Source organism: Drosophila hydei, unplaced genomic scaffold, assembly GCF_003285905.1.
Source record: "Drosophila hydei strain 15085-1641.00,03,60 unplaced genomic scaffold, DhydRS2 tig00008140-arrow-arrow-pilon, whole genome shotgun sequence".
Classification (NCBI taxonomy): Eukaryota; Metazoa; Arthropoda; class Insecta; order Diptera; family Drosophilidae; genus Drosophila; species Drosophila hydei.
In genome coordinates, this window is record NW_022045848.1 from 531,355 (window position 1) to 555,175 (window position 23,821).

General features: G+C 41.7%; 3 protein-coding genes across 7 annotated transcripts; 1 reads left to right on the top strand and 2 right to left on the bottom strand.

The window, feature by feature from the left end:
- Window positions 1–19: 19 nt before the first annotated feature.
- Window positions 20–5,979, bottom strand: LOC111601068 (mediator of RNA polymerase II transcription subunit 14). 2 transcript variants are annotated; one of them, XM_023317492.2, is made up of 8 exons: window positions 5,596–5,979; window positions 4,974–5,539; window positions 4,423–4,914; window positions 3,984–4,351; window positions 3,692–3,926; window positions 3,016–3,630; window positions 2,646–2,950; window positions 20–2,589 (listed from the first exon to the last, which is right to left on the bottom strand). In XM_023317492.2, exons 1-8 carry the CDS (start codon window positions 5,757–5,759, stop codon window positions 703–705), a joined length of 4,632 nt encoding a protein of 1,543 aa, XP_023173260.1. In that variant the 5' UTR covers window positions 5,760–5,979; the 3' UTR covers window positions 20–702. The 2 variants fall into 2 exon arrangements, with proteins under 2 accessions (XP_023173260.1, XP_023173259.1); XM_023317491.2 differs by having other exon boundaries at window positions 3,016–3,633.
- Window positions 5,980–10,121: 4,142 nt separating this feature from the next.
- LOC111601062 (transcriptional repressor scratch 2) lies at window positions 10,122–19,170 on the top strand. The gene is made up of 3 exons (XM_023317483.2): window positions 10,122–10,635; window positions 17,415–17,837; window positions 17,902–19,170. Exons 2-3 carry the CDS (start codon window positions 17,422–17,424, stop codon window positions 18,761–18,763), a joined length of 1,278 nt encoding a protein of 425 aa, XP_023173251.2. The 5' UTR covers window positions 10,122–10,635; window positions 17,415–17,421; the 3' UTR covers window positions 18,764–19,170.
- Window positions 19,171–20,576: 1,406 nt separating this feature from the next.
- LOC111601060 (probable protein phosphatase 2C T23F11.1) lies at window positions 20,577–22,398 on the bottom strand. Of its 4 annotated transcripts, none has more exons than XM_023317481.2 (3): window positions 22,318–22,398; window positions 20,979–21,929; window positions 20,577–20,917 (listed from the first exon to the last, which is right to left on the bottom strand). In XM_023317481.2, exons 2-3 carry the CDS (start codon window positions 21,921–21,923, stop codon window positions 20,816–20,818), a joined length of 1,047 nt encoding a protein of 348 aa, XP_023173249.1. In that variant the 5' UTR covers window positions 21,924–21,929; window positions 22,318–22,398; the 3' UTR covers window positions 20,577–20,815. The 4 variants fall into 4 exon arrangements, with proteins under 4 accessions (XP_023173249.1, XP_023173247.1, XP_023173248.1 ...); XM_023317480.2 differs by lacking the exon at window positions 22,318–22,398 and adding an exon at window positions 22,121–22,311 and having other exon boundaries at window positions 20,580–20,917; XM_023317479.2 differs by lacking the exon at window positions 22,318–22,398 and having other exon boundaries at window positions 20,578–20,917; window positions 20,979–22,114.
- Window positions 22,399–23,821: the final 1,423 nt, after the last annotated feature.

The window sequence follows — 23,821 nt, forward strand, 5'->3', positions numbered from 1 at the left end:
TTAAGATCGGAGCCTACAAACATAGTTAACATTAAGAAAATCTAGCTTTGACTTTGATTTTATATAATTACTGTAATTACTTTCCATCCGTTGGCTTACAAAATCTTGTTGACTACTTCAGTCCATTCAGTCGTCAATTCTAACAAAGATCCGTCAGAATAAGCCCAAAGCGAACTTACGATACATTCCTAAGAGTTTTTCCACCTTTTTGCCGCTTATGCACGTGAACTCGGTTTCCATAAGGTTCCACTCTATCTCAGCAAGGGTACATAAGATATACAAGCAAACAGCAACCATATTTACTAACCTCGGTGCACGCACTCACTCGGCCAACCCATGTGATAAATGATATAAACAAAACAAAAACAATCAGGCAAGAGCTCTAACGATTAGAGTAGTTAGCTTTACAGTTAGTTAGTGATTTATTACATGTACTTAGTGCATTTCTTTTGTACAATAATTGCGTATTGTATTGCGTATGCTGCATACTAGATTTTTATATAGTTCAATCTGGATCTGGGTTTTGATCTTGACTCCCGTCTCGTATCGACGCAAGTGAATGTTGAAAACTGTTCTCGTATTTTAAACAATAAATAAATGAATGATAGTTGGGAATTTCACGTGGTCATGTGTGCTGGTCGCAATTGCGCCTTGGACTCCGCCTCACGGCTGCTGCGAGGAGGCGCGGCGCTTGCGCCTTCATCACTGCGGACCACCCGGATTCGGGCCAAGCTGGGGCCCATGTCCGACCTGTGGCTGCAACTGCTGCATTGGCATCATTGTGTTTGGGCTAGCGCCGACTACGCCCACGCCAACGCCTACACCCACGCCCACGCCTACCCCAACAACGCCGCCAAGGCCCACAGGCGGGCCGATGGCCTGGTTGGGCGGAGGCGCTGGTTGATCCACTGCCAGATTTGTGAGCAGCTCCGTGATGGCTGGAAAGAGCGAGCACCGATTCTGTTGCACTCCATAGTCAGCGAAGCCACGCAGCAAGGTGCTAGCCGCAGCCATCAAAGGGGATTGCACCTGTTCGCGTCTCTCCGCCACTTGCGTTAGATTTGAGGCTATGTCGTGAACAATGGGCAGCACCAATGAAGGGCTATCCTTCCAGTCCTTGCCGTTGTACGGTATGCGTGTGATGTGCAAGAAGAACAGGATCTTCATACGACCCAACACTACGCAGGCATTGCCAATGGGCACAATTGGCATGGCCGATGGCGACATGCGCATGCACATCTGCACGGTCCACTTAAGTTGATCGCCTCCCAGTTCGGGTTTCAGCTCCAGTCGCATGATCTGCACGAAATCCTTGAGCACATGACCGGGGAGATTCAATAGTCGGCAAATGCTGTGCAGTGAATTGGGTCGATAAGGCGGCGCAGCCACTCGTGTGTCGAAGAACTGCTCGATAACCAGCAGGTCGTCGGGACTAAGCTGGAAAGTGGGCTTATCTGGCATGGGCGGCAGTTGGGTGACCTTGAGATGCAGCGATTGCATATGCAGTTGATTGAGCATCACTTGACACTGCAAGCCATCCACCTTGAAGAGAACTACGCCTGGCTCCGTAGAGTTGAGCGCCGTCAATGTCTCCTCGCTTTGGATGTTTCGATGCAGCTGACGGCGCATGTAGACACAGCCTAAGAACCGTTCAAGGGGACTCATATCGGCCACGTTGATATCCTTATTGGGATGCGGACTGGGTCGGCACAACGTCTCCAGTGCCTCATGTGTCAGCAACGTGGGTACAGCCCCGGCCCATGGCCGGTTCAGAGTACCTCTCGTACCACTGCGATCGGCACCACTTACGCCCACACCTGGGCCGCCACCACCCGTGCTCTTGTGCTCTGGACTCTGTCCAGGTCGGGGTGAGGGACGCGGCATGCTCGGCGATCCAGGCCAATTATTATTTGCCGGCGACATGGCTGTGAAAGGTGAATCCTGATGGCTTTGCATATACAAAGTGTTCGGTCCCGGACTGTGCACCATGTGCGGACTGGGCTGCGGATTTAGTGGTGATGAGGGCATCAACCCCCCCGGAGACGGATGCGGCATATGCGGTGCTGGTGGCGATGTCAAATTAAAATTCGCATGACTCTGAGCTCCGCTGGCGCCGCCACCGCTTGAGCTGGGATGCGGACTCGCTGGTGTATGCGGATTGGAGCTGGATGGTGGTGTATGTGGTGCTGGAAAGCGAAGACCACTATCTCGTGGCGACTGTGGGCCACGCATGCCAGCGCTCAAGAAAGGTGAGGAGCCGCCTGCACTCACTCCCGCCACGCTGTTCGGACCACCGAAGTTATCCTCCAGACCCATGGGGGACAGCGGGTTGTCGTCATCATGTGGTGCACGTCCCCTATACACAGCCGACTCATCCACGTACTTGGAGAGGAACGCCTTAAGGCCCTGTATGGGCGTAAACTCCTCGATGACATTACGCTCAAAGCGGCTGCTGGCGCCATCGCGAATGGATACAAGTCGATTAGCACGGAAGCGCAACTCCAGACAGTAAACAGCCTGATAGGTCAAACGCATTAAGCAAGGCGACTGTGGCAGCATGCAGAACGATAGCACGGGCACCTGCGGACGCTGTAAATACAAAAATGTTTTAAAGCTGTATATAATCATTTATATCTATAGCTAACCGGAATGCCCAGCAACGGCAGCACAGGCAGCTTGGCTATGGAACTCATCGGATTATAGGTCTCATGCAGTATATGAGCGATGGTCGTGAGGCTGTGCTGTTGATTTAGATGCTGCGCCAGTTGGTCACGCATCATGGAGTGCGCATTCACAGCTGAGATGCCACCCACGAAGGTCAATCGAAAGCCATGAGACTGCACAGACCAATAAATATTGCAGGTGACCTCCTTTTTGGGTCCATAGCCAATCAACAAGTTAGCGTAGGTGTAGGACTTTACCACCAGCATGTCGCCAAGACTAAGACGCTCTGTGGAGATATATAAAACCATATAAATATCTATATAACTTATTTTAGGTATAATATATACTAACTGTTGCGTAGCTGCTCGGCAAAGTCGTAAACGAGTGTGTATAGGTAAACAATTTTAGACCAATCGTTAAGTAGATCCTCGACTGTCTTGGAGAAATCATGGTTGGCCTGCTCGTAGGTTAGATTGACAGTGCGTCGACTACCGAGCTCCTTCTGGTGGGTACTTTGCAGCGGCGTGCTGTAGAACACAAACTCAACCACCCAGATGCGCACCTGACTGTTCTTGTTGGTTTGCGAACGCACCGAAATTGACAGAACTCGCCGCATAAGATCGTCCCAAACATGTGATTCTATTTTGGGCAATGCCGACGATGTACTGGACGCCGTCGTTGTCTTCTGTTCGCCATTCGCTCCCGCTGCCTGATTGGATCCTGGCTTGGGCAGTGCCAGAATTTTTAACACCAACGATGTGGCATTTGCCTCCACCTGCAATCCGCTATGCGGAATGCGGAACTTAGAAAGAGTTTGCGCTAGATTAAGGAATGGTATCTTCTCATCACACATGGCCACTACATGCGCTAGCTCCGGTATAAAATATGCAGGAAAAATGGTTTTCTGCTGCTTGGCAGGTGGTGCGAGAATATCGCCATTCGACTTGCGCTTATGCGGTGACACCTCTGCTAAAGATATATCAAAACAATTATAAATGTTGAAGTAAACGATGCAAGCAGAACTCACCATCAACCTCGGTACCGGGTCCATGGGTGGCTACAAAGGTGTCAAATTCAATCAAACGCATTAGCTTTGTATACAATTTGGGTACATCTGATGGCGGTTGAGCAACTATTGAAACTAGCTGCTTGGCCGAGTCATCTATGACATCGTTCTCATCCTTTTGAAAGACTACGAAGCCCAGATGGAACGTATACTCCATTTCGTTAGGCATAGCAGACTTTTCTTTTAGTTGAACAACCTTAAAATAAATAAAAAATATTTAAAAATTTGTTTCTCGAGATTTTTCATCACTTACTAGAATTATATTCGGATGGCGATGCAGCTTGACATAGATCTTGTGCCGGCCCGACTGCAACAGTTCCTGTTCGGGTTGAGTAAGAAAAGGCAAGGTTTCAGTGGCCGTAGCGGGTAGGTGTTGCAATGTTTTCTCGCATCGCCGATGAGTAATCCAATAGCGTAGCTCCGATAACAATCCCGGCAATTTGCTTCGATCTGTATTCAAACTCTCCTGCATCTCATCAGTAATAGGACAATCCAAATGTTTGGGTACGTGACAGCGGAACATGCCCGTGTGCGTATCAATGGTTATATGTATCTGTTCAGCGCGCAAGCATGGCGACAGCACGGGAACCGTCAAAATCGCAGGAGTGCCTTGCAAGTTAACTATAAATAGGTGGACATATTATTAACTGCCTTAGGTCATAGCTAAAGAAGCTGGGAACATTTACACTCACAGTCAACGTCTTTGAGAAAAGCCTGAAACTCGAGCTTGAGATCACTTAAGCGTGATACGGATCGTATATAAACGGTGTGGACTATCAAACGCTCCATGGAGAGATGTTCTGAACGCACAGCTCGATCAGCTACCTCGGCGGACTCCTTGGCACCCAACGAGGGTACATGAATAACAACCAGAGGTCGACCAATTTCACTGGGATCCGATTGAACAGTGAGGCGGTAGCCCAGCTCCGACTTGAGATCACGCCAATAGGACACCGTAAGCTTAACGCCTGGCACATACTCCTCAACATTGATGTTGTTGTCATCGAGCCGCTCATAGTTCAAGCGCAGCGTCTGCGTATAGAGCACCTCCAGCTGTAACGACTGGCAAAAGTAGTGCAAACAATTGTACACCTCACTCAACGCATTCGGATTTTCTACGAGACGCGCCTGTATCAATTGGTGTATGTAGTTGACCTGCAGCGGATGCACCAACGATTTGCCATCTACAAAGAGGGTGAAAAGATTTAGATGACCATACAATTTTGTTGAGCGTGTCAGTTACCGCCTGTCTCCTTGTCTTCCACGAGCACATCTATATCCAGCAAACGCCAAGGCACAGTCGGACTGTCGCCCATGACGGTAAGGGCAACACTGAACTCGTGCTTCACCTCGAAGGTGACGCGTCCGTTGCGTATACGGAATTCACGCATTTGTGGCAGCAGTTTCCCAGTAACTAAACGATGCTGTATGACTTGATTAAGACGCAGCAACGTTTGCCTCTTTTCCGCCGGCGTGATCGCATCCGGTGGAACAATACGTTCTCGTATGCATGTTGGCAGACGATTGTAGGTGCCTGTGGTCAAGACCTCAACCGCAGCGGGTATATGAAAGTTGGGCAAACGTGCCCTCACCAACGTCTCTCGTGACATCCGAGCCAGCATATCAGCCGTCTCTACAAAGAGCATATTCTGCTTATCCAGAAAGCTCATTATCTGTGAGCTTTTGTCCACTTTGGACACCGAGTTGCCCCACTTGACCAACGCATTCAGTCGTGTGAATAAATGTCTTGTACGTGCCGCATACGCATAAATTTCCACTTTTCGCTCCATGTCCGTCTTGCGTGGTAGTCTGTAGACAAAACAATCAAGTTAATTGCCGGTTTGTACGGAATACAATCTACTCACAATTCAGCTAGAACCATTAACTCGTGGTAGGTGCGCTGTATGATGAAATCGATCAGTACCGACATAGACATGGTGTTAATGCGTGGTCCTCCTTCCTGACCGGCTGGCAGATAGCCTGCATTAGCGCCGGGCATTTGCTCCAGTGGCAACGGTGTGGGCGCCATGTTTTTTGTGAGCAATTGCTATATGCAATATATGCGATTCAATTGCTATGAAATACCTCTGCAAACTGTTTGCGTGAAGTTATACAAATGCCTTTCAACACCAACAATACGAATTCATAATTTTTCGCAGGACAATGCGCGAAAATTTCGAGAATTTGCAGAATGTTTAACACGAATATGGCATTGTTGTCGACAACTTTGCGATAACTGAAAACATCGCACGCTCACAATCGATAAGCCTTAAATATCGATAGCTTAACATGGCTCTGTTAAGAGTTAATTCTGTTAATATTGCCACAGACAATAAATTGGCGGCATTTTTAAATTTCAACAGGTTATCAATCCAAAATGCTATGAAAATAATTATAAAATAAAAATAAACGGAATATAGGATATCTTACTTAATTATTATTTCATAAGCATAATTATCTATGAAATACATAGTAAGCTGTATGTAAAGATTTTATTCTCGAGGTTTTTAAGTATAATAGGGAGATCAAAACGAAGCTAAAATAATTATTTAATAATTTAATTAAGAAATTACTTTTTATTATAAACATTTTAGAAAATATAGAATAAATGGGGATAGTTATGAACAATTGTTATAACGCTGTCGACTAAGAGTGACTCTGTTAAGTATTAGACAGGGCTGTTATTAGATTAACTGCCTAGAGTTCATGTACTTGGCGGCTTTTCAAAAACAGTTTAAAACTGAAAAATAGTAAAAATAATACAGTACTATTAACGCTAACAAAAGTCAAAGAGTTCAATGACCAAAAGATTTCAATTGTCATATAAAAGCATCAAGCAGCGATTATGATGATGTGCTTGATGTTTTTGTTTGACTTCTTCTAGTTGTTGTTGCTGTTAAAAATAAAAAAGAAGGAAAACAACAACATTTCCGCTTTTGTTTCTTTGAATTTAAACACTGAGGCTGAATGGATATGGATATGGATTTATGTATGTGTGTATATGTCTGCCATGCGTGTCTTTAAGCATGCCGCAGGTTGCCCGCTGCATGTTGCAGATGCATTGCCTTGCAGTGTCTTTCCGTCCCTCTCTCTACCTCCCTCTGCCACTACCTCTCCCTTTTTTACTTCGAGTGGCGGCACACGCCAAGCGCTTGTAGCGCGGCACTCCCCTTACCCCCTCTCCCAGGCCCTTCGCAAAGTGGCAACAGCCACCTTTGGATCGGTGGCCGCTTCACTTGCACTTTAAATTTCAAATATAGCTTGGGGTTCGAACCCCGCTGCACCGCCCACCACTGCCCACCCTGCTTTGCACCTCCTCTGTCAGTCACCAACTCCCCCTAATTTGAATCGCCTGTCGTATATTAAAAATAGAACTTTATGATGTTTTGTTTTTCTCTTTGAAATTCGACTTCGAATGCAGGAATTACAAGCATATCCGGCTCTGCGCCGAGGGGCGACCACTTTACAGATCCGACACACAGCAATCCGTTTATTCCAGATCCAAACAAATGTTTTGACTAATTGTTCAATAATTTAAACAATGCACCAACTACGGTAAACAGGACGCAGTAATCAATAAAATAAAAAATAAACAAAAATTGGGTGACGAAATGGCAACTGCTCTAGCTACTGCTCGAGCTGCTGCCCATAAAAAATAGGATCAAACTAATAGAAAATATATGCGAGACTTGCGGCTAGTAACATCAATTTTGGCCATCACGTGGCTTAACCACCATATGTATGCATGAACTATATGTACATGTATAGCTGGAATAAATCGGAAATTAAAGCCGCACGGCCAAATACACAAATATTTGCCAGTTATAAAATGAAGAAGCAATTGTTAAAATATATAGCTTTAAAGACAGTAAGGGTAAATTTGAAATGATCAAGGAAAAAATTAATATGTATTCACTAATTACAATTTTAGTCCATTTCAGTTTTATTTTTTACTGAATTTATTTATTTAATTTTTTTCTGTGTGTTTTACCCACTGCAAACGAACTCTGAGCAATTCGAAAGAGATTAACGAGATAATTAATGGAACCGCACGCTAAAGACTCTTTCATTTGAAATCGATTATAAAATTATTTACACAAAACAAAAAAAAAGAAATGAATAAGAAATGAAATGCGAAATATTTTTGTTGTTTTTGTTTTCATTTTGTCTGCCTGTTGAATTTCACATTAAGGCGATTTCGCTTTATTTATCCGTGTAAATAATTGGAAAAGCTTCGCTGTCTCTGCTCTTCCCTGCTCTCCTCTGCCCTTTTCTGCTCTGGCTTTGCTGTTATGTGGAATTTATGGGAGCATCTTCAACGGCATTTTACCTACGCAAAGAAAGGCTGGAGTTAAAAATAAGAGGAGTCTTCGGCATCAGCAACTGCAATTGCGCAGCAAGTGAGGCCCCTGGCCTTTGCGAGTCGAGTGTCGAGAGCAGTGGGAGATTGGCTGAGGAATCAGGACCAAAATAGATTTATGGCCGCCAGTCGCGTTTTACTTTTCCAGAAACTCAACGCTGCGGGTGATGCAGTGAAACTTTCAGCCCATTGTATGCAATCTCCCTCTCCCTCTCCTTCTCGCTCACTCTCTCACCCTCTCTCTCTTTCTTTCTCCTTTTTCTCTGTTACTTCCTTGCATCGCGGCAGGCGACTCTCTTTTATTAATTGCCGTGATTAAAGACGACGCAAGCTGCCACGAATGTCTTTAGCACATGTCACACTGTCTTGTCCCTATAAAGCGTCCATCTGCACCCGCTTCCCAGCCACCACACAGCTTTGTTGATACTTCCTTGGTCCAAAAGCTGATCTGTTGCTGGCATGGCGCCTGGCCTAACTTGACCCTCTATAAACACAAACATACATATGTACATATGCAATGTATGTATATAGGATTCAAATTGCATTTCCATGTTGGCGCCAGACGACAGCAAAACACCCTGAGCTATGGGATAGCACGTCTTTATCTGCAAGCCAATTCGGTTTTCTTTGTTTTCATATTGCGTGGGTCGAGGTCACAGAAAAGTGCGAATATTTCCAACAATGGACCGCATAGATCGTGAATAACTGTAAATTGTCTTTGGTGTAGTTATAAAAGCACCAACATTTTAAATTTATTCAAATATTCAAATATTTACAAACATACGAACATTAGGAAGCACACGGATCTAAATATCGTTATTAGAAAACTTGATTGATTGGAGACTCCTCTTTGGCATTATGTAATTGACTTGTTTCACACCTATCAATCAATATTAACTGCATTTCATTGCACTGTTTATCTAAAAATACATATTTAACAATTTAACTTTGAAATCTTTTATGTTCCTGCGATCAGTTGTAAATTTTCTTCAATATTTAATGCGTGCAACAGCAACTGCAGCAGTATAAATCTTGCAGCAACAACAAAATCCACTTAGAACCAGAAACAAATCAAGGCAAAAACAAGAGACATAAATCATATAGAATGCATGTTTATATATATATATATATATATATATATATATATATATATATATTTGATTATAGAATACGGCAAATACGTAAGAGCTATGCCCAATTCAAAGCCCCATTGCTGTGGCAACACCTGACAGAGCGACATTAAGTTCAATACGCTTGAAAAACTCAAATGTTGAGAGTAGCTGCCGACAACACCTGTGATGCAGACGTTCGTTTGAAAAGGGCGGGCATCAGGGGCGTCAGAGAGGGTGGGGAAGGGGGGCTGGTGGCGTCAGGTGAGCGAATCTATCTTTGGATGGGCACGCAAAAAGTACAAACAGCCATTTCAAAATGCCAAATTGCTCCGACTGCGTCACCAGCAACACAGAATTCGAATCTGAACCGGCGAAATTGCTGCCAACCGCAGCGCTCGCACACTTTCGCTCTCCCTCTCACTCTCTCTCTCACTCTCTTTCTCTCTCTCTCTGTTTTCCCCCTTGTATAGGGCTTGCAGCGGCATGGGGGCAACTGCGATCTGTGAGGTTTTTGACACTGGCTGCCGTCGTCTGGCTGCCAACTTGACGCTGCGTTAGAAATATTCTGCGCAGTGGTCCTTGTCGCAGCCACAACCACAAGCACGGTGAATAGATTCCCTTTTGGAAAATGTGCACGGCAGCAGCGGGAGAGTTAGAGCAAGCGAACGAGCGAGCGTGCGAGAGAGGCAGCCTAATAAAAACATTATTTTCAATTTATTTTTAAACCGCACACACTTGTTCCACAGGGGAGAGCCGAGAGGCATTCGGCGGCCGATCCTCGGACAAACAGCTGCTAGCTGTCGGCTCTCAACTGTTGGCTGTCGGCTGTCGGCTGCCGGCGTAGGCATCGTCACCTCCTCGACGTCAGCAGCAGCAGAAACGACAGCGGCAGCGATGTAAAAACTGTAAGTGCCATCGCCAAGAAAGTTCAGTTCTTTCCGAGATCTCGCTGCGTTCGTACCAAAAGAAAATAAAGAAAGAGAGAGCAAGACAGAGCGAGTGCGCGCACCGTGCAAAAACATTGCCTGCCTGCCCAGTGATCCACAATAACAATATCAATAGCGGAGGATCGGATCGGATCGGATCGGTTAAATAGTCGGGCCAAAAACAAAACACTTGTGCATTAATCGTATCTCGTTCTCAATCTGTATCTGTATCTCGTTATTGTTCCTTGTGATGAAAAGTTCGTGCAAATCGTGAATCAAGAACATTCAGACAGCGCAGAGCAGAGGCTGGGGGAGGAAGAGCCGAGTGTTGTGCGTGGTGATATATTATATTGATTTCGCATCGACACCAAACATTCGGCTGAATCATCGGCTATATTGAGAGCCAAGCAACAGCGATCCATTCACGTCCATTTAGAACAATCACGCTTCAGTTGACCCCTCCACGCAGGGCTCACTTCCTGATCCACAGCGTGTGTTACAGCTAGGGTGAGTATCCAGCTGGGTGCATATGCATATATCTATTCTACATATGTTTGAGTACAGGGCAACTTAGTTGTCTATCCCATTTTGCGAATTACACAATTGCTCCAATAAGCAAAACCTCTGGGCTATTCTTATACTATATATTGAAGACAAATCTTTTGGCAGATGAGCAGCATTTTTTTTTGTTTCAAATTATCTCATAGACAGAGGGAGACAGAGCTATTGGACCACACTTGTTAAATTAATATTATGATTTCTTTGATATTTTGACATTTACGTGAGAAATGTGTTTGCATTGGCAATGATCGGGCCAAGCAGATGGGATGCAATCACAGAAACTGCCCTGCAACAACAACAAGAACAGCTCAAAGAGCTGTTGACAACTTACATGCCATCTCTCTAACGTTAGTTGCGTAAACATCTTGAGTATAGAATATAGAGTATCGAGTATAGAGTATATATGCCGTATTGCCAACTGTATTTCAGCTAAGTCATGCCGTGCGTCGCTGTGATCAAACAAAACTGCGAAGATTTAAGGAAATGATTGGGAAAAAAAGTCTAGAAAGTAGGGGAAGTATTAGGGGTAGTAGTAGCAATAGAAGTACTATTTGTAGTAGTAGCAGCAGTAATAGTAGTTGTAGTATTAGTAGTACTAGTAGCACAGTATATTAATAGTAAGAGAAATATAAATAGGAATAGAAAAGTAGTAGTGGGGCATATTCTTATAGGAGTATCTTCATGGAATATAACTAATCTATCTGTGATCTATAAAAGATATCAATCTTAAGCAATATCAATCAAATGATCTGGAATACGGATGCATCACATACGTATATACTATATCATCATATAAATCGACATCGACAAATATCATCATATAATATACGCATATAAATCAGATCAATCTTAATAACAATTCACAGAGGTAAACCAAATTGCATTGTATTTAAATGACATTGGTATTTACATGAGTCTGGCATAAACATATGTATATATATTTATATAGCTCAGAGATCCTTTGTGTCCCGTTTTCTGTTTATAATTAGGCGGCGTAAACATGTGCCCAATGTGACTGGCAATGAGTCCAGCGCTGATGGAGCTATAAACAAAACATCAACTCGAAGCTGGTAGGAGGCAACTGGCAGGAAGTCGTGTAGGTGTGCGCGTGCGTGTGCATGTGTGGGGCAAGTCCTGAGTGTGGCTGACTGGCTGACTGGCTGACGTGGCATTGATTTTGGAGCCGGCACAGCAGGCGCCGCACTGCCCAGTGATTTGTTTATTGTGCATCTTGCATCTTGCATCTTTTTTTCAAGTTTGAACTTAAATGTAAACTATGCACGCATTTTCTCCTGCCCTGGGCTGCGACTCTCTCTCTCTCTCACTCTGTCCGTCTCTATAAATAGTCGAAACGCGCATTCGAGTCTGTGGCACGCAGCCACCGAGCCACCGAGCCATCGTTGTTAAGGCCAGCGAGGCCAGTGGTGCCGCCATCCGCCCCCCGCTCACGCCCCCTCAGCCACGTCAGCCATTAACATTTCTTTGCTTTGTGTACATTAACAGGACTTTGAACTTTCTACGGCCCGAGCGCATTTTGCGCAGATTCTTGCCCGTAAATATATATGTGTAAAATAGAAGAAAAATAAAAGAAAAGCATTTTCTTATCCATTGTGCGTCGAGTTTACGAAATGCACTCGAAGCACTTTTGTGGCCTGTGGCCTGTGGGCTCTGGGGACTCTGGGTGCAGACTTGATGAAAGGTAGCATGTGGTAAAGATGTTAAATGCATCTCTTGTTGCCATAATACAACAGCCTAACAAACGAGATGTGATTATTCAAGATTATTTCGCATTATAGAATATATATGATAATTAATAAAGCACAAAATTACACGATTTGCGAGAGAAATGATCGAGGTAATTAAGCAGAAGCGATTTTATTTCTTTATTTATTGAAAAGACTTTGAAAGCCTCAGCTACACTCGATAGAAATACTAAATTGTAAATGCGTGTTCATTCTGATACTCTATGTCTCTCGCTCGCTCTCTCTTCTTACCCCTTCAACTTATATATATATATACTTACTTACTTGCTCTATCCTGACTTCATGAGGTATCTCTACCTTAGTATCTCGATTTACTCATTCTCTCTATCTGTTATCTTTCGCATTACGCTTTGACTCCTCCCTTTCTTTATTTCTCTATATCTCTTTTTCGGCTACTCTTTCTATCCTAAAACTCTCAGCCTGCTCCATATAATTTTACTCTTGCTCTTTTTCTCTCTTTATCTCTGTCTCTCTCTTATTCTCTCTGACGCCTACTCTCTTCCTTTATTCATACTCTTTTCTTTTCTCTTTTCTTAGCTTCTTACATGCAGTCATAGATGACACTTGATTTCCACTGTAATCAGTTTTAAATTGTGCTAACCAAATTAATGCAATTCGATTTGAGTTTATAGCAACATGTGCCACATGTTAAATGCCCCTAGCAAACCCCCAGCATCTTGCCCCTGTGCTGTGCTGCTAGTTGCAAAGGCCTGCACCAATTAACATTAAATGCTGCAGCAGCAGCAGCAGCAGCGCTTTTCCTGCTCTTTGAGATGTCATCTGCGATTACCGATCTGCGATCGCAGCACGGGCCAACGAATAATTAATTAACGGCCTGTCATAGAAACATGCGACTCTCGGACTTGTGCTTCTTGTTCGGTTCGTCTTCAGCTTCATCTTTTGCGCTCAACTGACATCGACAAAAATTATGGCACAGCATTGAGGAGGTCTCGGAAAAGCCGAAAAAATACATTCAAATACAAATACATTCATAGCTAGCCACAATTTTCCCACTTGTCAGCTTTGTTTCCAATTTTCATGAAATTGGCAGAAAAAGCCCCCAACAACGACAACAACAACAACAGGCACAACCATTTTGAAAGCCAAAATACTATAAATAATTTAGTAGAATTTTCTGTGGAACAGGTATGCTGGCTAAATGGGCGAAAATTACCAGGTGGTTGTGCCATATCAGCGGGTGCTGCGGGGTCTGCACTCACTAAGAGTATAAATAAATGTTAAGACACAAATTTATGGATATATATATAGATATATACCAACTGTCTGGGGCGGCTCCCACTCGCATAGATCATAGCCAATATTTAATGGGTCGATTTTGTTGTAGTCGAAGGTGCACATTCTTTGCCACCTGCCGCTGCCGCTTTGCACCACAAATTATTTTTATGGCTACGAACATTTTGATGTACTCTACGAAATGAATTTCATTTCAAATGTTTTTTCGAAAAGAAAAACAAAAAGGCAAACTTTGAGAATTGGCCGCCAAGAAGACGCAACAGGTTGCAAAAGTCTACAGTTGTTTAGGCCAAATGGCTGCCCACTAGCTGTTCTTTGTTAAGAAGGCGGTGACTGCGGTGGCGACGGGTGTGGTAGGGGTGCACCACGCCCACATCACGCGGCCAAACAGAAAGTCGAAAACGGAAAACGCATAGCAGAAAAAAAGAAAAACAAACAAAGCCAAGGTGCACATGACCTCCGCAACGCTAGCCCCGCTCTACCCGCCCCTTGCCTTGCTGCCAGCGACCGCCCCCGCCCCCGCCTACACAGTATTTGTTATTGTTGTTGTGGCAATAGGCATTAATCGATTGTTTAGACGATTACGAAAACATAAAGAGAAAGAAAGAAAACTTTCAAAAATAAACAACAACGAAGTGAGATCGGAAATATAAAATTTGATTGCCTGGAAATTTTAATAGTTCATTCTTCAAGCATTTATTTTATATAGAAGGGTATTCTATCGATCTGTAGATCAATTCGCGGAACATCCACAATTATATTTTTACAAAGAAATTCAACAAAAAATAGAAAACAATTTCGAGGAAATTTTCAAAGGAGTAGCAAGAACTAAGACAGAAATAAAATTCAGATAGATGAGAGATTTTAAATGTTTAAAAATATTATAGAAAGATATGACAAATAGTTGGATTTAGGGTATAAAAAGTTTAGATGAAGAACGATTTTTGAGAGGAAAAGAATGGGAATTAGGAAAAAACTTTTTTAGTTGGCAAAGCAAAAGTTTTTTAAGAGAATTTCGCAACTTCAGTTAGAGATTTTTTGCGTAAGTCAGGTGACGCTTGATCAAGAACATATGTACTTTATAGAATCTCCCACATCTCATAGATACTTTATAGAATCTCCCACATCTCATAGATACTTTATAGAAACTCCCACATCTCATAGATACATAGATACATAGATACATAGATACATAGATACATAGATACATAGATACATAGATACATAGATACATAGATACATAGATACATAGATACATAGATACATAGATACATAGATACATAGATACATAGATACATAGATACATAGATACATAGATACATAGATACATAGATACATAGATACATAGATACATAGATACATAGATACATAGATACATAGATACATAGATACATAGATACATAGATACATAGATACATAGATACATAGATACATAGATACATAGATACATAGATACATAGATACATAGATACATAGATACATAGATACATAGATACATAGATACATAGATACATAGATACATAGATACATAGATACATAGATACATAGATACATAGATACATAGATACATAGATACATAGATACATAGATACATAGATACATAGATACATAGATACATAGATACATAGATACATAGATACATAGATACATAGATACATAGATACATATATACATAGATACATAGATACATAGATACATAGATACATAGATACATAGATACATAGATACATAGATACATAGATACATAGATACATAGATACATAGATACATAGATACATAGATACATAGATACATAGATACATAGATACATAGATACATAGATACATAGATACATAGATACATAGATACATAGATACATAGATACATAGATACATAGATACATAGATACATAGATACATAGATACATAGATACATAGATACATAGATACATAGATACATAGATACATAGATACATAGATACATAGATACATAGATACATAGATACATAGAACTTAGATACATAGATACATAGATACATAGATACATAGATACATAGATACATAGATACATAGATACATAGATACATAGATACATAGATACATAGATACATAGATACATAGATACATAGATACATAGATACATAGATACATAGATACATAGATACATAGATACATAGATACATAGATACATAGATACATAGATACATAGATACATAGATACATAGATTACATAGATACATAGATACATAGATACATAGATACATAGATACATAGATACATAGATACATAGATACATAGATACATAGATACATAGATACATAGATACATAGATACATAGATACATAGATACATAGATACATAGATACATAGATACATAGATACATAGATACATAGATACATAGATACATAGATACATAGATACATAGATACATAGATACATAGATACATAGATACATAGATACATAGATACATAGATACATAGATACATAGATACATAGATACATAGATACATAGATACATAGATACATAGATACATAGATACATAGATACATAGATACATAGATACATAGATACATAGATACATAGATACATAGATACATAGATACATAGATACATAGATACATAGATACATAGATACATAGATACATAGATACATAGATACATAGATACATAGATACATAGATACATAGATACATAGATACATAGATACATAGATACATAGATACATAGATACATAGATACATAGATACATAGATACATAGATACATAGATACATAGATACATAGATACATAGATACATAGATACATAGATACATAGATACATAGATACATAGATACATAGATACATAGATACATAGATACATAGATACATAGATACATAGATACATAGATACATAGATACATAGATACATAGATACATAGATACATAGATACATAGATACATAGATACATAGATACATAGATACATAGATACATAGATACATAGATACATAGATACATAGATACATAGATACATAGATACATAGATACATAGATACATAGATACATAGATACATAGATACATAGATACATAGATACATAGATACATAGATACATAGATAGATAGATAGATAGATGGATGTATGGCTAGCTAGGCTGTGCTGCGTTTGGTGGAGATGGTGGCAATTACGTGCGAGATTAATCAATGCCAAGACAACATGCACAAATTATGCGCAGTGCGACGTGAATTTATTTCGCAGATGCACCCAAGAAACAAAATGCAGCCAACAAGTGCGCCAGAGCCGGTTGCATGCTGACGTTAATCATACGCCCCGTGTGTGTGCAGCGGCGGCAGCAAGGTGACGACGATGATGCAGACAGCGTTGGCCACGCTGGCCTCTTGGCTCGTCCTTAATTATAAATTGATAAAATAAATATAAAAGCAATGACGCAGCTCAACGAATTCTCTATACCCTACACAAGAGACAACAGCCAGGCCATTTGCTGTTGGCCCACCTGAGTGTTGGCCAGTCTAGCGCTCATTAAATTGTGTATTAGTTGACATCGCCAGAATATATTTATAATGCACAGACATTAAATACATATTTTTATATATTTGGATTATTTTTATATTTGTTGATGCTGTGGCTAATTGTGACGCATCTGCTGCGATTTAGCAGGTTGCTTGGGTTTTTTTATACGTCACATGGAATTTATGGTTTGTTTTTGTTTTCTTACTTTGCTCGATTAGAGACGAAATGACCAAGGATCAGCTGGCCACGCCCATACCCGAGGAGCTGTACAACCTAACTCAGCTGGCGAATGTGACACTGGCGGCCGGACCGCTCAGCACAGCAGCCAAAGGCAGCAACATGGCCAGCAACAGCAACGTCTTCTATGCCTCATCGGATGATGACTCCACCTACAACTCATACAGCCACAAGGTGTTCGATCGCAGGAAACTGCGTCGTTCCACCATCTCCGATTCAAACTCCTGCGCCAGCATCACTAGCAGCAGCAGCAGCCAGTCCAGCGAGCAATCAGCCAACCAAGCTGCCATCGGCAGTGGCAGCAGCAGCAGCGGCAGCTTGCTTGAGGATGAGCACATATGCCCCGAGTGTGGTAAGAAATATTCCACGTCCTCGAATCTCGCACGCCATAGACAAACACACAGGTGAGACTCGACTCTTTCCTTCGACTCTGCCTTTATGCTTATGCGAACTTTTCCTCCTGCCCAGGTCAATCATGGACAAGAAGGCGCGCCATTGTCCATTCTGCGAGAAGGTTTATGTCTCGATGCCCGCCTTCTCGATGCACGTGCGCACCCACAACCAGGGCTGCGAGTGTCAGTATTGCGGCAAGTGCTTCTCGCGGCCCTGGCTGCTCCAAGGCCACATACGCACCCACACGGGCGAGAAGCCCTTCAAGTGCAGCGTCTGCAGCAAAGCTTTTGCGGACAAATCCAATTTGCGCGCTCACATCCAAACCCATTCGAACACCAAGCCACATACGTGCGCCCGCTGTGGTAAGGCTTTTGCTCTGAAGTCCTATCTGTACAAGCACGAGGAATCGTCCTGCATGAAGAATCGCAGCGAGACGCCAGCCCGTGCCGCCCAGGTGTTGCCACTGCCGAAGCAGCAGTCGGAGCACCCGGAGACAGGTGGAGCAGCAGCTACTGCGGCTGTTGCTCTACCCGATTCGGCAAAGTCCACGCTGGCGCACAAGTTGCTGCAGAAGGAAAAGGATCGTCGACAGGCTCAAGCCCAGGCACAAGCACTAGCCTATGGTTATCCCGGTCGCCTGGAGCACTACGAGAGCTACAAGCGCAATGGCTTGCTGCAGCCCACAATACTACAGCATCCGGGTGCAATGTACCAGGAGCAATTGCTGCCACTGCCGCTGCCTTTAGCGCTGCCCTATCATCATCATCAGGGCTATGCCCATCAGGCAGCAGCTGGCGAGGATGCGAGCAGAAAACGAGAGCAGGAGCAGGAGCAGGAACAGGAGCAGCCCGTTGACTTTTCGCCCAAGAACAATTTCACGCATTCGGCTAAGACGAGTCCCTTCGAGCTGACCGGCAACTATGCAATGGTCGCTTAGCCACGCCCACCACCACAACAACAGCCCAGCAGCTGACTGTTAAAAGACAAACGAGAGAGAGATTTACAATGTTGAGATGACCAAAAAACCAAAAAAACCAAAAACTAAAATCTTAACCAAAAACTTAACCAAAACAAAAAAAAACCCATTTTGCATTCGATTTTCTAGGAGCTTATTGTAGTAAACAAATATGTGATAAATATGAAAAAAGAGCTAAAGTACCGTTAGAGAGTAGACGATTCCAATCAATCAAAAAACAACACCAACACACACACACACACATACACAGACAGAGAGACAGAAACTCAATCGATCTACGCCTAGTTGTAACGAGGATTTAGAGACTTGCGAAAAACATGTAACCAGTATTTTTTCTTTTAGCACTAAACCACATTATATATACATACATACACATATATATATATATATATCACTGATTTTAGAATTTACACACACGCATAGATATATATATATATAGTTTATATATTATTTTTGCCATATTTACTTAAAGAGTAATTAGATTTCTTTTGTTTGTAAGGCATTGCGATTTCCTGCTTTCGGCACGGAAGTCCAAGAAACGAGCGAATCTCTAGTCTTGTATCTTTAAAGTGCGCCATGCGCCGGGCCAAACTGACCTCCTGCCGGCTGCCTGCTGCCTCCTGACTCCTGCCCCTGCAGGTGTTTGGTTAGTCGGGTAGTCGGGTGGTCGGGTGGTCGGGTCTGGCATGTGTCGCGTTATTTTTAAGCACTTTACGGCCGCATGTGGTGCAATAACAAATTGACATAACTACAAAACACTAATTAGCCTCTACACAGATACGTATACATTTATACATGTGTCTATATCTATTATATATGAATATATATTCTGCATAGTTGTCAAATCTTTCTATTATTTTGTACATTTTTGCGTATCTCTCTTTGTTACATTACTTTTATTGTTTCTAATTTTATCGATTTCTTATTATTTTCTTTATTTCATTCTCAATTTTGTTATAGCAAAGCACACTGCATTTTGTATACTCTACACAAAAACTACAGCTAAAACAGACCAAAGATATTGTATATGCATATACATATATATACTCGTATATATATCAATTTAATTATATATATATTTTCATATATATATATATATACTTATATAGAGTACATTATGTATTATAGAAACGCACATTTATTTCAAATTAAACGAGTGAGATCCATCGATCCCTGAAAATGAAAAACTTTTATTGAATTTTTGGGAGTTTCTTTGATATGGTAATAACACTAATAATAATAATAATAAAGAGCTTCACATGCTGTTTATAATTTAATATAGGAGTTGACTTAAGAGCTTAAGGATGATATTTGAAGAACATATATTACTATATACATCCGATTAGTATGGACTATGGGGCATAGAACTAAGAAAAATTACTCAATATAAGAGACAATTAATATAAGCACAATCAACAGTCAAAACACATTCTATACTCCAAATCAAGCAGTTAAAGGCGCTAGCCATTATCAAAATGCATGAACCAAACAGCTATAGCGCCATCTACAGGTGATGGCTACTTCGCAGCTAATTTAAACAAACTTTTTGGCACTAAATATAGGAACAATCTATCTTTAATAACTAGAACATCAACCATATTCAACAATCAAAGGCAAGCAATTAAAAAGCCATCATTCACAGTTGAAATATCAAATAATTGCATCAATCAGCTAAAACGCCATCTAGCGGTCAAAGCTCCATCACACACAAAGCTGCATGAAATAAACTTTTAGCTCATATTTAAGTATTTTATTGCATTTGAATTCAAACTTTTTGTAACTGACTATTAATAGCATATCCGACTTGAAATTTGAAATGTTGCTTAATTACTGTAGGTAGAGGATGGGAGATAGAGCTGATGATAACTTCTGCTAACCAAAACAAGGTACACACACATATATATTCGCATATATATATATGTATATATGTCGTGGGATATGTACAAAAATATATGTCGGCAAAAGTGGATGATGAAACTTTGACTGAATTGTATATGGCATGCCAAAATAATTTCAAACGAATAACAAAAATGAAACAAAGTCTGCAAATCCCAGTTCCAAAGATGCCAAATCAGGCATGATCCAGGTTGCGGCTGCTTGTGGAAGGTTTCGGCACTGGATACTATTAAATGCAAATCAATCATATATATATATATAGGAAGTCTGAGGTAGTTACCTTTAGAGATGGACCAATATCGCCAACGCCACCCGGCTTGGAGCCGCCACAGCGCACCATCAGTTCCTCGTAGGATTTGTTGTGCAGCATGCAAACGATAATAACGGTCATATTATCACCTCCGAGACCATAGTTATAGGTGTTCGGTGCCAAGCAGTAGCTCATCAGATGTTCACAGATCAGATCCGGCTGCATGCCGATCGCGATGCGCTCGCGCACAAACTCGGCCACCTGGATGCTGCTCATCACATCCCAGATGCCGTCGCAGGCCAACACAACGAACTCCCAGTCGTCGCTGACGTCACAGACAATCACGTCCGGGTCGGCAGTAACAATTTGCTCCTCCGGCTTCTTGCTGGTGTTGCGTTTGTACATGAAATCGCCCAGAGCACGGGACAGAGCCAGATTGCCATTCACACGATTGTTCTCGACTCGTCCGCCGCCGGCCAAAATGCGCTTCACTTCCGACTCATTGCTGGGCTTGTGGTCGACGGAGAGGGGGCGCACCAGGCCGCCCACGCTGGCAATGGCACGCGAGTCGCCGGCATTGGCACAGTAGAGACGCTGTTCCTTGATCAGCACCACAATGGCCGTAGAGCCGGCCATCTGTTCGCCCCAACTGCCATTGTGCAGCATCTCGCGATCGAAGTCAAGAAAGGCGCGCTTCATGGCCATCTCAATGGAGCTGCCGAAGTACTCCGGCCGCTTGGTGATGAACTTGTGCAAGTGCTTGCCCGCAAACTTGGCCACAGCCGCGCCGCCATGCCCGTCGTAGACGCCAAAGAAGGCGGCAGCCGGGTCGTCTGGCAGCGATAGTATATGGGTGTGGGCATCCTCCATCTCGATGCGCCAGCCCTGCATGCAACTGCTGCCCACTAGGAACGAGGCGTTGGAGCATCGCGACGAATCCTTGGTGGTCACCGGTTCCGATAGTGTCTGGCCCATGATCAGCTTAAACAACAACATAAAGACGCTGTTTCATAACATATAAACAAGAGCTGCAACAACTGCAACAGCAGCAACAGCAACGACAAGAGCAACGGCAAGAGCAACAGCAACAGCAACAGCAAGAGCAACAACCAGAGCACGTTGCTGTTGAAACGCTGCCCGCGACTACGCGCTACGAGCTACGAGCTACTCACTTATCGGAAATCTATGATAAATAATTGCAATTGCTACAATTCTTCACCATAGACTCGTTATGTATATATAAACGATATATAAACAGATTGTTGTTTTTTTCTTTCTTGTTTGGTAAGCTAATAAATATTTGTGGATTCTCTAAGCAAACTAAAGACGATTTGGAATTTTGCAGACTGAACATACATCGTCTACTTACTAAACTTGATTTCCTTCCTTAAAAATCGACACACAACTTTGACAATTTATATACGTTTATTTGTACATATTCTAGTAGAACTATATAGCAACAGTAAGCGGGTGTGCTCGACTGAAAATTACCTAGGCTACCTTCTTCTGGCAAGCACTTCAACAACTTCCTTGTTGCTTCCACGATCTGTCTAACCTTATAGGAGTTCTTTTCATTCCATTTTCTCATTGCTCGTCCTCTCGCAGCATCCAAAAGTTGATTCACTTGAGCAATTTCAGTTCATTTCATGTGCTCAGTGTGATGCTCGCTCACGCAGTGAAAAGAGTATATTATTTTGGTGCAAAATTAAAAAGACTTAACATGTGGAGCGTCATCTTATAAAGGCTAACTTTTAAAAGATCAATATAGACTTTCCAATTTTACTGTAAAAGCTACTATAAATAAATTAAATATTGCTGCATTTTGTATGCCATGTTCAATGGGATCGCAGTTAAGACTGGTACCAGAGCATCTCCAGCAAGACCCACTATCAAAATTCCTACCTCTTGTAAGGTTTGGCAGTCCTGTTTCCAGTTCCATCTTCGTTCTGCCATTAAATTTGAAATACATTAAAAGACTTGAATTTATCTTTGGATAATTTTTGTTTTTTTTTTGTATTTGTTTTTGTTGTTAATCGTTTGTATTTTATATTTTCCATATACATTATATATAGACATTTATTTGTAATTGTTTTTGCTTTGTTTTGTTTCGCTTTGATCGTAGATATTAACTACACGTTTATCCTTTTAGGCATAAGTACGAGTATTTATCATAATTTGTATGTGAACGTATTTTGTTTTCACGTATCTCTCTAACTGTGTGTGTGTGTGTATCTGTGTGAGTGTGAGTTATGCTCTTATACAAATATCGTGGCCATAGCCCGATCTACATGCAATTCAACTTAGTTAAGTTTTCTTTTATTTTTTAGTTTTTGTATATATTCTTTAAAGTGTAAAGACACTAAATTTCACAATTTTCGTTTGTTGATTTTCATTTTGAATTTTTGTTTTCTATCGCTTTCCTTCATTAGCTTTTCTCTAGAGGCTACAAAAAACGCTGCTCGGAGCGCAGGGCGGGGCTTAGCCTATGCCAGATTCCAGACATAGAGCTGTATATATATGTATGTATATATAGATAGAGCGAGGGAAAGAGAGAGAAAGAGATTTTAAAGAGCAAAAGATTTTAAGAGTTAAAGTTGGGATTGCCACGTCTTGGGGCATCAAAAGTGGGGAAGTTCTCTATGGGGCAAAAGTTTTAGTGTACGTGTGTGTGTGTGTGTATTGTTTTATATCATAAGTATATATATATATATATATGTATTATAAAATCTCTAAACAGCCATAAAAGTCAAAAGTTCTTATATTGTATTTATCGAAATTATCTATCAATGGGATTTGTTTTTACTCTTTTACCTTTTACTTGACTAAAAATTCAGTTATTTAACGGTTTGAAATCGTAACTCGATTGTTTTTTA